Source organism: Frieseomelitta varia, unplaced genomic scaffold (genome assembly GCF_011392965.1).
Source record: "Frieseomelitta varia isolate USP_RPSP 00005682 unplaced genomic scaffold, Fvar_1.2 scaffold_466, whole genome shotgun sequence".
Classification (NCBI taxonomy): Eukaryota; Metazoa; Arthropoda; class Insecta; order Hymenoptera; family Apidae; genus Frieseomelitta; species Frieseomelitta varia.
The window spans coordinates 44,305-61,334 of NW_025110219.1; the positions used below are offsets into that span (position 1 = coordinate 44,305).

Below are 17,030 nucleotides of genomic sequence, written 5' to 3' on the forward strand. Positions count from 1 at the left end.
AAAGAAAAGAAAAAAAAAAAAAAGAAAAATCCCGGAGGATCCCGCGCAAACAACTCTCCGCATCGCCTCCTCCCCTTCAACCCTCTTTTCTCCTTCGTTTTCTTCTTCCCTTCTGCCCGGTCTCTCCCTCTTCGATCCTCTTCCTTCATTCTACCCCTCGACTCGAGCTTCCATCCTTCTCTCTCAGCTGTCTGTGTGTGGTACGGCCTTACGCCGCGAAGTCGGAACTCGGCCGAACACGTCAGGATCGTTACGCCCGGGCGTCGTCGAATTATCGTTACGCCCGCGAATCTGGAGCGAAGGTGTCCACCATACCGTGGATCGATAGAAGAGACAGAAGAGAGACACTTTCTCGTCCTTCACGGCTGCCAGACACCCGGTTCAGAGCTTGGCTCGTCGTTAGAGTTCATCGTTAGTTTGCTCCTTCGTCGAAGAAAGAGAGACACCACCTCTATGGTCTCCATGGTGTGGCGGCTTGCTTTTTGCTTTCTTTCGTCTGGCACTTGTTGCAACTTCTCCCTTTGGCATTTACCGTATGCTCCACTGGCTACAAAGAGCACGACGAACGACGCCCGGTCGATGAACAGACAGGGTGAATCGTTCGAGGTGGGTCTAGTACGTTTCATCGGTGATTGGATTTTTATTACCGTGCAGTATTCTTACCGGTGCTATCCGCGAAAGATTTACAGTCACAGAGGTCAATATAGATTGATTATCGTCCGTGAGCGTTACAGGGGCGTACAAGTTCACTCGCGGCTCTTCTCTTCTATTTACTATTTTATATTTTATTATCACAATGAATCTTCTATGCAAATTATTGTTATAACTTTATGCAGCATATGTACCACATCTTTTTCTTATTTTTTTTTTTTTTTTTTTTTTTTTTGCAAAGAATGATCCTGCTCGCTTGTAAATACACGTTACTGCGACACACAGCCTGTACATTCTGGTAATCCGGCTTAAAAAAAATCAATTTTTTTCTTTTTTTTTACATTTTCTCGAAATATATGCTTTCGAAAATGTCTGTGTAAAAGAAATTTGTTTGAATTTGTAAAATTAGCAAAGTTATAGATGTTTAAAGGAAACGGTGTACTGCTCGCAATATAAGTATGAATATTTTTGTACAACGGGTAACAGAAACTTCAAATGTGTTTTTCTCAAAAAATATTTTATTTTATATTATTATTATTTTATAGTATTATAATATTTAATATATTATTATATTTTACTTTTTGTACTGCTCGATTGATTGTAAGTATGAATATCTTTGTACAACAGGTAACAGAAACTTCAAATGTGTTTTTCTCAAAAAATATTTTATTTTATAATATTATTATTTATTTTTATATTATTATTTTATAATATTATAATTAATATTTAATATATTATTAATTATAATACTATAAAATATTATTATTGTTTTATAATATTTTACTTTTTGTACTGCTCGATTGATTGTAAGTATGAATATTTTTGTACAACGGGTAACAGAAACTTCAAATGTGTTTTTCTCAAAAAATATTTTATTTTATAATATTATTATTTATTTTTATATTATTATTATTTTATAATATTTTATAATATTATAATTAATATTTAATATATTATTAATTATAATACTATAAAATATTATTATTGTTTTATAATATTTTACTTTTTGTACTGCTCGATTGATTGTAAGTATGAATATTTTTGTACAACGGGTAACAGAAACTTCAAATGTGTTTTTCTCAAAAAATATTTTATTTTATAATATTATTATTTATATTGTTATTTATTTTTACATTATTATTATTTTATAATATTCTATTTTTTTGTACTGCCCAATGTAAGTATGAATTTTTTGTACAACGGGTAACAAGAACTTCAAATGTCTTTTTCTCAAATCCATATTTTTTAAACTGGCTGACGGGATATCTCACGTTTTAGTTGGCCGATCGGCTTGAAATTTGGAGGAGATCCTCACCGGACCTTTATCGCATGAACCACGGATTTCAAAATCTGATGTCCTTTTCTATTTTTTTTTACCACCCGAAAGACGAAAAGCACAAGGAAAATCGATGTTTCAACTTCAAAATGCTGCCATGTTTTTAATTTTCGAAATTTCGCTGTTTCCGTGGTTCACGCGACAGCCATATTTATACTAATTAAGATGCATTTTTGGTTTTTTAGTTTCAAATAACCAGATGGACCAGAATCACGTTAGCTGTTCGAACTCGTTTTTAAAAACATGCTCTACCTACCTAAAGGCTATATAATTTCCACGACTTTCATTAATTTCATTCAAAAAAAAAAAAAAAAATTGTAAATAGTCTTCAAGTACGAATAAATCTGTGTGCGAACATTGCACACCAAAATGTGTCGTGGTTTCCTTAGAAAAAAGTCTCGAAAAAGTCGATCTTTTCAAGCCGGATTACCTTGAAAGCAAAACGAACCATGCATTTTCATAGCAGAGATTAATTCAAGAATATAATCGAAACAAATGTTCATACTCGATTTCGTTATCTTTTCAACTCGACGTTTCATTTCCTACTCGGCTGTACCACCTGTCCTGAGACATCCTGTAGCTTGATCGAAACCCAGATTAAACCCTTGTACACTTGATTGAGATTCAGGGTGGCACCACAAGGAATCTCGATGTCTGAAATATCGGAGGGCGAGCTTCGAGGGCGTGATATAATCCATGCGAAAGCGATAATCGTCTTACAACTTTTGTTGTCCACTGTACGCGGGGGCAAATCACGAAAACACGTGCCCACGTAATACTTCTCTCCTACAATGCAATTCTCTATTCACCCGCACGCGACACGCTCCTCTTCCTCTTTCATTTCGCACCGCGAAATATTCCACGTCCGTGTGTGTGTGTCTCTCTCTCTCTCTCTCTCTTTCGCCGGTGTTTCCTTTTTTCTTCTCCTTTTTCGCTTCAATTTTTTTTTCTCCCCCCTTCTTCACTCCGCCGTCCTTTGAAATCGCACGCGCGCAACGCCACGGCATTCGCATTCATCTGAATCCCGCGGATCTTTTTGTTCGAAATAATCCGCGCTCGAACAGCAAACACGTGCGGCAAACAACAATTCGATTGAAAACCGAGCGCGAATCGCATGGCTAACTGGCTATTTCCGGTAAGAATGAATGATGGGGCAAAGGAAAAGGAAGAAAGAAGAGAAAAAAAATATATATATATATATATATATATATATATATATATATATATATATATATATATATATATATATATATATGGAGAAAAGGAAAAGGGAAAAACGACGAGTCAAAGGAATAGCGTTTCGTTTTCCTCTTTCGTTACACCAGCTCGTCATTCCATTACACATTGCACAGCCGCGTTATATCACCGCGCTGGCAGTTATAAATAACACTGATCGATTATTTGTTACGTTTATGCGAGGAAAAAAGAAAAGAAAAGTGATAAGAGCTCACTTGGTAGATAGTGTTTTAATAGTCTGATACGAAATTAGGAATTATCATTTCGCTTCGATGATGTTTTCAGAAGCTTGTTTTCTTTTCGATTATTTTTCGTTATTTTTTTTTTAATTGAGAAAATGACGAAAGAATCGTTGTCTATTGATGGAGATTAAATAAAATAATATTGTGATAAAATAAATTAATTATGCTAACCTACAAAATATTAAAGGATGACGTATTCACCTCCTGATATTTAGCTTGTTTTCTTTTTGATTATTTTTCATTAGATTGTCATTTTTTTTTTTTTTTTTTTAATTGAAGAAATGACGAAAGAATTTCGTTGATGGAGATTAAATAAAATATTGTGATAAAATAAATAAATTATGCTAATCGACAAAATATTAAAGGATGACGTATTTACCTCCTGATTATCCCTAGTTATTTTCCCTTTGTTTATAATTACGTGGAGAAAAGTATTTTTGTAAGTATTGTAATTATGTACACAAATTTTTATAATTTTTATAAAAATGTTCATCTTCCTTGTGTGTTACAATTTCCGTGCAAGAGACAGAGCTAAGTCACACGTTATTTCGACAATAATTATTATATATGATTTTTATAAGAATCTCGAAAATAAAGATGAAACTACATAAAAACAAAATTTATAACATTTCTCAACGTATCAACCGTTGTACAGAATTTTCGAAATTCTGTCGCACACTTTGACGTAAGTAAAATAAATATTTTATATTTTAGTTACATGTTTTGTTTGACAACGGACAACTTTTATTTTACTTACGTCAAAGCGTGCGAGAGAATTTCGAAAATTATAAAATATTTCGCAATGAGGGTAATATCTTTCTTAATCCAATTTTTAAATAAAATATCTTAAATATGAGGATAATATCAATCTTAATCGAATATGTAAATAAAATATTTCGCAATGAGGATAATATCTTTCTTAATCCAATCTTTACAGTCAAACAATAGATACAAAAAATAGAAAACGAACATTCTCCTAGACACGCTGTTTCTATGTTAATAAGTTCAGATAAAAGAAAAGAAATTTCATGACGGTGGAATTTCTAATGAGAAACACGCCTAACGAAAAACCTCCTAATATATCTCAGTGATACTAGCATTGTGTGTTAAATACAAATATTACAAATTGTGAAGATTCTTGAAAATTAAAAAGAAAAAAAGGACCTAAGTTTCTCTACGTGTTTGAAACATTCAAAAGGACTTGACATGTTAAAAAAAAAAGGAAAAAAAAAAAGTACTGCAGTACGTACTGGTGTACGTCAGTTGATACTGTAAAGTATGGCGGCGTGGCTGGCGTTTATGCTCATTTGATCGATAATTCCAAACCCTTGGCAAGAGCCACGTTTCGCTGCAATTGCGATTGGATCGGGGCTTTTTATTAATGCATCGCGGCGAATCGGTCGTGCAAAGGAAAGTTCCGAGGGGTGCCTCTCAATGTTACTAGCATTAAAGAAAAGAAAATCTCCATTTAATTACAAAAAAGAAAAAAAAAAAAAGAAGAAGAAGAAGAAGAAGATATTCCTTGAATTGCTAAACAAGTTTTCTTTCAGCGGATTACTGAAGACAGAAGCTCCATCTTCTGTTAGATAACATTCAATCATGCAATGGTGGACGGAAGAAAATTTACAATAGGAACACTATGAATGTTAATAATTTGCTAAATACTGTAGTGATCTATTCTTACAGTGACAGTGATTTATTTCGAAGTATAGTTTACACTTATTCATTGCTCCTGATAAACGTAATCTCATTTTCTGAAAATGTATTACACGATTCTTTAAACTTTCTTTCGTTCGTGTCACTGTATGTAGGAATTGCTATACTTTTTATAATAAATTTATTTTCATTTAAATAACAAAAATAAAGAAATAAAGTATGACTTAATAATAAATAAAAGTGATCTTCAGTTCTGTAAATATGTATTCTTCAGTTATGTAAATATATATAAAAAAATAAAATATGATTTAATAATAAATAAAAGTGATCTTCAGTTATGTAAATATATATTCGATTATACGTATTTTGTTTAATTCAATTAGTCAATTATTTTCTTTCAAGCGATGAAAGCCAATTTCGTGTTGTTATGTAACTTATTTGAATAAAAATCCGCCTATGCGGCTTAGCTTTATCGGCTGTGGAAAAAGAAAATGAGAAGAGACATAAAAATACGTGTAATACGTGTGAATGTTGCATTACGTTCGTATAAGTATCATGCGTCGTACATAAAAATGTAAATATACTTAGTCGTAAAAATTAAATATATCATTATTATAGAGTCCAACAAATTTTCAAAAAACCATTCGTCACACGAGCCTCGCAGCAGGTATTTGTTGCTAAGACGGCAGACTTTGCCTTGAGGATATGAACATATGTAGAGTCATCGTGGTTTTAAACGCGGCGAGGTCGAAGTTTGAGGAGATAGCGAGAAGAGGTTTTAGAGTGAACGATGAACAGGCTATCCGGGGAATTTAGGGGGAGGAAACTTTCTGCGGGAAAGAACGTTTCATGGTACAGAGCGAGGATAAAGAAAAGGGCAGGCTGGATGATATAAAGTCACAGATTCTTGCGTCTAGCTCTTGTGACCTACTATGTGTTAAAAATCTCACGACGTTGGATCATAAAGCAAAAGAAACTTATCAAGAGACGTTGCAAATCTGACGATCCGATCGAAATACATACTTACATTTATTTCAATTAATTCTTAAAATTCTCGCAACACTCGCTCGATATAACCTACTGATCGATTAATGTCCACAATCTCGCAACGCTCAAGCGCGTCCAACTTTTACAAATTGTTCGAATTCGTTTGACTCGGTCGGTCTTCGATCGAGTCGCTTGGATTCGAGGATTCGAGGATTCGAGGATTTGGGAGCAACCTTCGTTTTACAAGAAATAGAAAAGAAGAACAATAGAGGCACGAATAAGGTAAAAGATTTACCTGCGTGTAGCCAAGGTGTGCGTTAACTTGCCGGCTGACGTAAACTATTTTCCCGCTGGTCGTGACAACAATGAAGAAACCCCCGCTTTCGATCAAGTTCTGTTACGGTTAACAAAAACGGATTTTAACGTGTTCAACGTAACGTGTAACGATAACAGGACTGGATCGATTTACGAGTACTCACGTCGACGATGTACTGTTCCAGATCCAGATCGCCAAGCTCTCGGGGTAGAAAGTCGACCGCGCTACGTCCGAGCGCTGAAAAACGTGATCAATCGGTCAGACGATGAATAATTAACGAGGGGGAGGGAACAGGGAGGCTCGAATTTCGTCGTTAACCTTCGAATGAAACTGCGAGAAACGCTGAGAGAGAGAAAAAAAAACGAACTTATTCGCTTGAATTACGTACGACCTGAAGGACTGTTCTTCCCTCTGCTCGCAGCGGATTAGACAGCGAAATGATTGAGATAAATTCTCGGTGTGAAAAATCTCGGGTTGTGTCTCTTTACATTTTTTGAAAAACTACTAATCCAGGAAATCCAGTGGTTTTAATCACAAGTTTAAAAATTGAATTTACAATTATATGTTTATAAATTAAATTTTATTAATTACAAGCATATAAATTGAATTCATAATTATAAGTTTGCAAATTGTAAATTTAAAATTTATTAATGATAGAATAATTTAATATTTAATAAATTAATATTTAATAAATTAATAATTAATAACTTAATATTTAATAAATTAATAATTAACAATTTAATATTTAATAAATTAATAATTTAATATTTAATAAATTAATAATTAATAATTTAATATTTAATAAATTAATAATTAATAATTTAATATTTAATAAATTAATAATTTAATATTTAATAATTTAATAATATGTAATATAATTTAATAATTTAATAATATGTAATATAATTTAATAATTTAATAATATATAATATAATTTAATAATTTAATAATATATAATATAATTTAATAATTTAATAATATATAATATAATTTAATAATTTTAATAATTTAATAATATATAATATAATTTAATAATTTAATAATTTAATAATATATAATATAATTTAATAAATAATTTAAGAATTATTAATTTAGGAAATTAGTCAAATCAGCTTCAATTCTGCAAAACGAAGAACAGGTATTTTTATAACAGGCGTTCATATTATCCCCGTCTTTCATTCTCACGAAGTTAAAGTGAAACTGTTACCTCTCGTCTTGACACACCTTGACGATTTTTTTTATACTTGTTACTTTTCGTTTTACTCTTTACACGTTCTCGTTTCTCTATTGGACGTTCCTCGTTAACAATCAACATAAATAAACATACGAGAAACTCACGTTTTTATCGTACTCTCGCTACACTGAATACCAGAATACGATTGACTTACTGTAATGCGTTCTGAGGAAGGCTGCTGTCAATCTCAGGATGGATATCTTGTCCATTTTCCTCGGACTTTCGGCGATAATGGGCACAAGCGCCGCCATCGCCGAAATGTTCGTGTTGAGATTGTCGCGACGTTGCTTTTCCGCCATGTTCCGCGATGCCCTCGGATTGCTGCAACAAAAGCGAGAAACAACAGCTTCGTTTCAGTCTCTCTGCCAATCTGTCAGTCAAAACCGCGTTTTGTCGCCGAGAAACGCACCGAAATATACAGAAAACGAGATATACTTGATTTACGACATAATTTATTTTCGTTGCCCGATCACGAAGAGTCTAAATGCGACTTCCGTTCCGTCGTTCTCGCTCAGGAAGGCTCGCGATTTCGGAGCAACGCTCGGCTCGCTCGCTTTCATATCGTGTTTCATCCCGTGCTTTTCCCCATGATGCGAATGCAGTGTCTTTCGACGAGTCTAAATTTCCATCGCGTGAGTCAACTCGGCAGCGTCGTGTAAACCACGAAAATAATTCGAAGAAGCGAAGCTGCGACACGCCAGGGAATGAATTTATATTTTTCGTTCGTGCACGATCGCTGCACGATCGGGGAGAGATCGAGACTGTTTGAATGAAACTTCGACTGAATCTAGTTTCTCAAAATCTGTCTCCATAAATAGTTCACTACTGCCCGAAAGTAACAAAATAAATAAAATAAATAATGTAGGAATTTCCAATAATAAAATAAATAATGTAGGAATTTCCAATAATGAAATAAATAATGTAGGAATTTTCAATAATAAAATAAATACTGTAGGAATTTTCAATAATAAAATAAATAATGTAGGAATTTTCAATAATAAAATAAATAATGTAGGAATTTTCAATAATAAAATAAATAATGTAGGAATTTCCAATAATAAAATAAATAATGTAGGAATTTTCAATAATAAAATAAATAATGTAGGAATTTCCAATAATAACAATACGAGAAATATAAAAATTCGAGAGTGAAAAAAGAATCGACGCACTTGCAGTTGCTTTTGTTATTTGTGTTCATAAGATACGTAAGATGTTCAAAATGAAAAGTATGCATTATTAGTTGGGAATTATTATTTTATGAAATTATTTTATATTTGGAAATCTGAATGAAGCCTGAGCACGAATTTATCTTCGCTAATAAATATTAAAACAAGTACTTTCCTTTCAGTTTCAATCGGGCTTAGGCATTTGAATAAAATATTTAAAATCTTATTGACTTCTTTTTTAAATTCATTTCAACGTTTGGTTGTTGAATAAAACAATTTTTTATTTCATCTTATGTCTGTTTCTACAAATGGTTTCTTAAATTATTTCTAATCCACTGTGTAAACTTCATCCTTTACTGGAGCTATTTGTTATTTTACTTCAATGAGTTCAATGATTTGTAAATGATTCACTTGATTTTAAATTTATTCTTCAAATGAGAATAATAAATTGGTTGGAGAGATTTGTTATTTAAAATGGTTATTTTTTGTGTTCATTTCAAATGAAGTTTACCCAATCCTGCTTTCAATTATTGCAATTCTCGTGCCTTTAAATTTTCCACAAATGCATAAAAATGATTATAAATATCTGATTATAATTTTTAACAGGGAAAATTGTGTTTTTAATAGGGAAGTTTGTATTTAATATGTTCATAAATTAAAATATGCAAAAATGTAGAAGATGCTAAGACTGAAGCGTACGATTATAATTTTTAATAAGCGAACAAATCTGTATTTAAATTTTATTTCCATACTTGTTGTGTGTTGCAAAATGCAAAAGTACATGAAGCATTTAAAGTGCAGCGTACATTATAATTTTTAATAGGCAGAACAGAACCTTTTAATAGGCCTGTGCGTTTAAACCTCACGTGTTCGCCAGTGTTCGTAAAATACAGCAGTATGCAAAAAAACACCGAAGAGAGTCGAAGCGATGCACACATTATAATTTTTAATGAACGGCAACAAATTTGTATTTAAATTTCGCTCCATTACTTGCCTATAAAGCACACATATTTTTGTAACGTGTAAACTTAAAAAACAAACTATAGATTATAATTTTTAATAGGCAAGAAATAGTCTATGCACTTTGCTTGTCTGCGACACGCCAATATGCAAAAACACGCGAGTTATTTGAAATAAAATATAACACTACAAGCAAACTATAAAAATGTGACGTTTATAAAGTTTCATATTCAGTGCAATTTCTTAATGAGCAAAACAAATCTGTATTATTTAAATTCCAAACGTCCTCGGTCGTGCATGGAAAAATATGAATTTGCATGAAAGTCCGTAGTCTGTTAGATTCATTTCTCTTCTTTTTCACGTTAGAAGAATTTAATTATTCACGCCGAACTAGATAACATACGTTAAATATTACATTCTACGAGATTTTTTCAATTTTTCCTCTTTCTTTTTTTTTTTTTTTTTTCTTTACTTTGCCGTATTATAATATTACTTCAAATGGTTCGATCGCTTCCTCCAAGTCCATTTTTTTTTTTTTTTTTTTTTAACATCGTTTTCTCTCCTCTTTTTCTACGCGAATGCATTTAAATGCAATTACGTTGTTTAAAAAGCGAAACGAACGCGCGATAGATAGTTTATATTAATTAAAGTTCCATTTGAAAACTACTGGCTCACCTTTGATATTTAAATAAGAGGTTTATTTATTCGTAAAAATGACGGACATGCAAATAATTGACGCACACGTGTCACGAAACACGTTGCAACGCATAAAATACTTGACGCAAGAATGTACGTGGATACGGCCATTCGAACAATATTGCAATTCAAATTTTCAATTAGCGAACATGGATATTCAAGCAGCCTTGTACAGAGGGCCATAGACGTTGTTTCGAATAATATTCGAGAACGTCGTTTGCAAACACGTTGTACAGTGGCAACTAGATCGCGGATTTTCATGCAAATTCTCTTTCTCTATTTTTTTTTATTAAAAATTTAATTGAAAAATAAATTAGAAATACGATTGAAGATCAACTTAAGGGAAAAGGGGATCGTTATTACTAGACCGTGGATTTTTATATATTCATATTTCAAAATGCGAGATCGCACGTTACTTTATGCACGTGATACGCCATTCTACGTGAAAAAAAAAAAATGTAAAATAAATGCAAATTATTTCCAGCGAGAGACTGCGGCGAACACTGATTGGCTTCTGAGCTGCCCGTACATAGGCATAACAGATCTGTCAATTTATAGTATCAATTTAAAAACAAAATAATTGCACTGCTACATTCCGTAGAACTTCTGCGTATTTACTACGATGCACTTGTAATTTTAGAAATGTGAAATCACGCTGCTTCGTGATACGAAAGACACACTCCGCTCTCTATAATATTTCACACACGTAAACCAACCATTTTTCTGCCAAGATTCTTGTCCCATTGTATCCGCGAAAGTAATAAAGAATTTTCATCGTCAAAAAATCGACAGTCTAGTTGAACTTTCGACCTGAATATATCCCAGACTAGTCTGAAAATTTATAGAACGGCCGTGCGAGAAGCTTCCTCTTCCGACAGCCTTCCTTCCTCACTTCCACTCTCTCGAATTCAAGTCAACGACTTGAATAATACTCGTCGACGATAAAAGGAGGCATTGAAAAAAAACCATACGCTGCGTGTCACATTTACGAACGAGAATGGTCTAGCTCGTAACGAGCCGTTTTCACTTTGGCACGGACACGAAGGGAAACAGTTGTCACGTGTCAGACCCGCGTACGTACATGCGAACCCATTCGAACTGCGTACAACTCGACCTCTTTCCTTCGTCTGTTCCCAGTGATTCCTCCGCTTTTTGCATCCGTTCCTGTGTCACTGTCGAGCCTTGGAACGTTTTTTCGTTTCTTCTCTTTTTTTTTGCGCGCAGAAATGTGTTAACAGAAGAGAACTCGAAGGTTACGCGAAACGATTCAAAAGGCGTTTCCATCCTTTCGAGCTTCGACCGCGTTAGGGGGTTGTGTTCACACGTTGAACGCAAAATAAGGAAAATTCAAAATTTCTTTTTCATTTTACTGTATGTAATATATATATATATATATATATATAGGTGTTATGTAACTGGTGATACAAGCAGGAAGCTGATGATTCTACATGAAAAACTGAATAAAAAATATAGAATAAAATTTTTTCATACGAAGCTTTGTTTCCGAGAAAAATGGCTATATTTATATTAATTTATAATAAAATAATATATATATATATGCATATATATTACTTTATATATGAATATTAATATATATATATATATTAATTTAGCAATTAGTAATTTTTAGGATACTAAGTATACGAAGGTAGAAAGACATGCCAGTTATTTAATTGTGGTCGTTTTATCGATACAAAGTATATCTCCATGGAATTTTATCTAAAGCAAATTTTTTTAAATTTTTTGTGTTAAATTGTATAGGTGAAGCTTGTACTTGTCGAAGTCGATTTTTTAATAAAAGGCCGCTTGAAGATGTAGGTAATTTTCAACACCATTTGCTAATAAAAAAAAAAAAAAAAAAAAGAAAAAAAAAAAAAAAAAAAAAAAGGAAAACAGAAGAAATGCGTAAATCAAAATTTCGCACACTTAAGAATATTACCATGAATTCTTATCCAAATTGATTCGACAATCTTCCACGTATTTCTGGTACCGATTTTGGAAACTTCATACCGACAGAAACACATCTTAAGGTTTCAATCTAAGTTAATCATTTTCCAGAGCATTCTAAAAGGATCGCAACAACAGAATATACAATTTCTGGAAAATTTTTCCGACTTCATGAAAGGTAAATAATAACCCCTTAATATATTACCTTTCCTTGAACAAATAAAAAAAAATAAAATAAAATAAAATAAAATAAAAAGAGAATAAACTGTTCTGTACATTAATCGAGCAACGTTATTTCGCTACGCACGTAATTAAAAAATTAAAAAAATTTCATTCCAGTAAAATTTATTACTTTTAACTAACTGTTGTCCTGCGTCACACATTGTTTTTAAGCTTAATGAAAATTCACTCCGACTGCATAAAAATTAATTACGACCGCGGAGAGGTAACTACGATCGAATAACGGGGATTTCAAAAGGCACAAGCTAAGAAATAATTTTAGAAAGAATTTAAAGAAAGATACACTTTTTATCGTCAGATTTTTCGTATATTTGACGTTAGACACAGACACGCAGTTTCGTTTGTGCGATGATAAATCTCGGTAATTACGTTAGATGCGCGACCGAACAGAGAAGCGATAAAATATTTAATTGCAGGAAACACTGAACGGGATTAAACGTTAATTGTACGCCTCCGAACAGATAACTTGTTGTTATACACCGTCGCAGGGCTTAGGAAATTTACGACCAGAATCTCGTACATTTCGAGTCTCTTATACATCTTATTCTTCTTATCGCGATTTTATAGAAAAATGCGCTCGTACGACTTTTCGTATACTGAGCTCTTCTCTCTCGTACGTATAAAGCTTGCTACGAATACTACGTGCACATTAATACGCGTAATAAGCGTAAGTCCAGAAAGATATTTATTATTCCCGGACATTTTAATCCTTTAAAGTCCAGTCCGGTAATACGTATTACGTAGCATAATCTTTTTAATATATATGTATAGGTAGAAGCTCTTTCTGGGTAAAAAAAAGAAAAAGAACAAATGGTATTTCATACCGAATTTATAAATGTCCGTCAAACCATGAAATGAAAGAAGCTGCAGTTCAATTTAAAAAAGTAGCACGACAAAAGGAACAGAGATTGTGTCTGTTGCGAGGAAATTTTTTTTTTTTTTAACATTCGACGACCAGTTCATTAAATTACCCTGTTCAGCTAATTGGTGTGTCTGAACTTTTTGATATAAATATTACAGAAAATGAAATGAAATAATTATACTTGAACTGAAATTTTAATTAAAATATTTGAACTGTACGTGTCGTTAATTACGTATGAAATAAGACATTAAAACATTCTATCAAATAATATTGAAATATCAAATTATTGGTGTTATTTAATTGTAAAAATATTTTAATAAACATTGGAATTGAAATGTTAAATTATGTTACTATGTAATACAATTTTTAATATAATTAAAAAATGAATTATATTAATTTTATTCAAGTTATATAATTACTATATAATTACTGTAATTAATACAATAATATTATATAATATTATATAACATAACTTTAACCTCAGTATTAAAATATTTCATATATAACATATGAAATATATAACAAACGCTCTAGCTCCAGTAGATTCGTGCTTGGAAATTTGCAACAGTGTTGTTGCAAATTTCACGATTCGACTGGTGAATCTCGATCGATGCTGTTATTAATTTTATCACGGCATTTTCATCGTGATAAAACTAACATCAATAACAACGTTCATTAATTACGTTCGATTACGTAAAATCCAAAGACCAAACGACTGTTTCTGTCAACGAAAAAGACCTAACGACCTGTTGTGCATCTATGTGAATATTAACGCGGCGATCGAAGTCAGGAAATGATGAAGCGAAACCATAAATCTACGCTCTTTGTAGTGTAGTATCCTTATAATGGAGCTGCTGTTGTGTGCGTCTGTATAATCAAGCATTTATACTACGACTATGATCTACGTCTAAGTTAATAATAGAATCATTGCCACGGTATAGTAACAACTTTAAGTGCGTCTCAGAGTGGACTAACTGAAAGATCATCATCGTTCAGCCAATAATTAAAAACACTTCAACCTCGCGATATTAATTTAAAGAAAAAAAAAAAAAAAAAAGAAGCATTTCAACTTCGCGATATGAACGAGAAATACACAACCGATTGGCCAATCATATCTCGTTCAAAAATTATCAACTTTCTTTTTCTTCTTCTTCTTACATGTATACTTCTTTGAATGTACTTTGCTTTGCAATGTAATATATATTGGTATATTGGTATAATATATATTGGTATATTGGTATAATTCGGAATCTCTGAGGAGAAGCATAATAATATTTAAAGATATATGTACATGGAAAATAATTTATGATGTTATAATGTTGAAAATAAATTTCGACACAGATTTCATTTAATTGTTTGATTATCGTTATTGGAAAATATATAGTTTAATAGTAAATAAATAATTTTGGTACAAGAATGGTGGGAAGAATAAATATATCGATGTAACCTCGATCTTTGTTGCAAGAAAGATGAGAAAAATATTCTTATAAAAGTATATTTTGTAAAGTTTGTTCAACAATTCAAACGTATATCTTTTCCAACTTCACGAGATTAACCAGAAATACTCGACCGATTAACCAACTATATTTTTCCAAAAATTATCAACAAAGTTCATATGTATATTTTTAATTACGATTAAAATTATTTTTAATTAGGATTGTGCACATATTTTTTACTTTGAAGTCGGAGGAGAAGTTAATGGTCATTATAAATAAATAGTCTTAGTGATTATAAATAGACATAATGAGGAGAAGTATAAAATTTAAAAAGAAAAATACTAAAATCAAGTCAAATGATACTATTGAAAAAAAAAAAAAAAAATCGTACAATTAATAAGTGTCTTTCATTTGTGAAACTTTGATATATAGGGTGGGTTTCTTCTCGGCTATTTTTTTTTTTTTTTGTTAATAAAACATCAAAATATAAGAAACAACTAATTTTGTTAATTTTACATTAAATTTAAATTAAATTAAGAGTTAAAATTGAATTTTTAAATTAAATTTAAAATTTCGGATTTATTTTTGCAGGAAGTAATTTTTGGGGCCATCCTATATAATCAAGCCTAGCATTTTCGATAAAAGGCCGAGGATAAAATATTATTGCAGATACATTTTTCTTTATAGAACAATATTGTACTACTTCAAACGACCAATTTCGACTATCAAATTTGAATCTCGACAAAGTGCCCATTGTCGCGTGTTGTCTTTATATAAACGAACTGCACAATCAATTTTTTTTTCTCAATTACGTCTATGACAATAAACAATCGACACCTTGGCCTGATGTTTGGTATCTTTGTTACGTATCTGGCTGAGTGCCTGACTTGACAAATATAGTACTCGACCATCGTGTACCATTATCGTGTATATTGCACGTTATTGGCATTCCTACAATACAAGCTCGAACCTACGAAACGAAATCACTGCAAATTTCACACATATTGAAATACTTCGAAATATTCGGTCGACTGAAGCGGTATAAAATGTTTAGTCCGTCATATTATATTTTATCGATCTTGCTTTCATTACAACAATTGAATATATACACACATACACGAATAATATAATAATATAATAATAATATTATAATATAATGTGCATATAATATTGCAATCATTATATGTATTATATACAATGTACGTATTGTACAACAACTGCTTTTATTACAACAATTGTATATATATTATTATGTAAGATAAAAATTTTAACGAAAACAAGATATGCAACGATTAATAAATATTGAAACCGTTGTATTCAAACATTCACCTGTATACGTATAAGAGAACCATAAGTGTTACCATTTTTTCGTGTGTATGAAATATTTTCTCCCTATTATTCGCGAGCACAGTGACTCGCATTAACATTAGAACTATCAGTGATTAAAGTATAAAATTTGCAGCAGGGAAACTAAGGTGCAAGGAACGGGGAAAAAAATTTGTAATATGATAAAGAACACGAGTTTCCATCAATTTTACCAAGAGTCACTCAAGTCTCTGAATATACACTGTTGCAAATTTATAAAATTTTTTTCTCAAGGGAAATTGGTCATTTTGACCATTTTGGTATCAGTGTTCATATTTGGACACCAGATATTGGAAACCAATCCAATTTATATATCCAATTTATATGAATAATAATAATTATTATTTATATAAATAATTTTTAGATAATTATATATTATTATTCATTTTAAATAATTATATATCATTATTTATATAAATAATTCTTAAATAATTATACATATTATTATTTATATAAATAATTTTTAAATAATTATATATATTATTATTTATATAAATAATTTTTAGGTAATTATACATTACTATTTATATAAATAATTTTTAAATAATCATATATTATTATTTATATAAATAATTTTTAAACAATTATGTATATTATTATCTATATAAATAATTTTATAGAAACCAACTGCAATGATAAACTCGGGCTCGTTCGCTCATCTCGAGCTGGTCTTGGATCCGATACAAAAAGATACTTCGCG

At 31.3% G+C, this 17,030-nt stretch overlaps 1 protein-coding gene and 1 long non-coding RNA gene across 4 annotated transcripts in view; one reads left to right on the forward strand and one right to left on the reverse strand.

The window, feature by feature from the left end:
- LOC122532729 overlaps positions 1 to 3,165 on the forward strand; it is an 8,086-nt gene extending 4,921 nt beyond the window's left edge. The window contains exon 3 of the long non-coding RNA XR_006307557.1: positions 2,173 to 3,165. This is a non-coding gene — a long non-coding RNA (uncharacterized LOC122532729). The remainder of the gene's footprint in view (positions 1 to 2,172) is intronic.
- LOC122532725 (neuronal PAS domain-containing protein 2-like) overlaps positions 1 to 11,692 on the reverse strand; it is a 23,558-nt gene extending 11,866 nt beyond the window's left edge. Inside the window, exons 1-4 of one of the 3 annotated variants that reach the window (XR_006307554.1) lie at positions 11,562 to 11,692; positions 7,813 to 7,979; positions 6,588 to 6,661; positions 6,404 to 6,502 (exon numbers count right to left, since the gene is read on the reverse strand). Coding sequence is in view for 2 of the 3 variants with exons in the window: in XM_043661745.1 (XP_043517680.1) it covers positions 6,404 to 6,502; positions 6,588 to 6,661; positions 7,813 to 7,979; positions 11,562 to 11,638 (417 nt within the window). In the remaining variant the exon portion in view is untranslated. Of the gene's footprint in view, positions 1 to 6,403; positions 6,503 to 6,587; positions 6,662 to 7,812; positions 7,980 to 11,196; positions 11,277 to 11,561 lie in introns of those variants that run through there. The other 2 variants (XM_043661745.1, XM_043661746.1) reach the window with 2 other exon arrangements.
- Between the last annotated feature and the right edge of the window lie 5,338 nt (positions 11,693 to 17,030).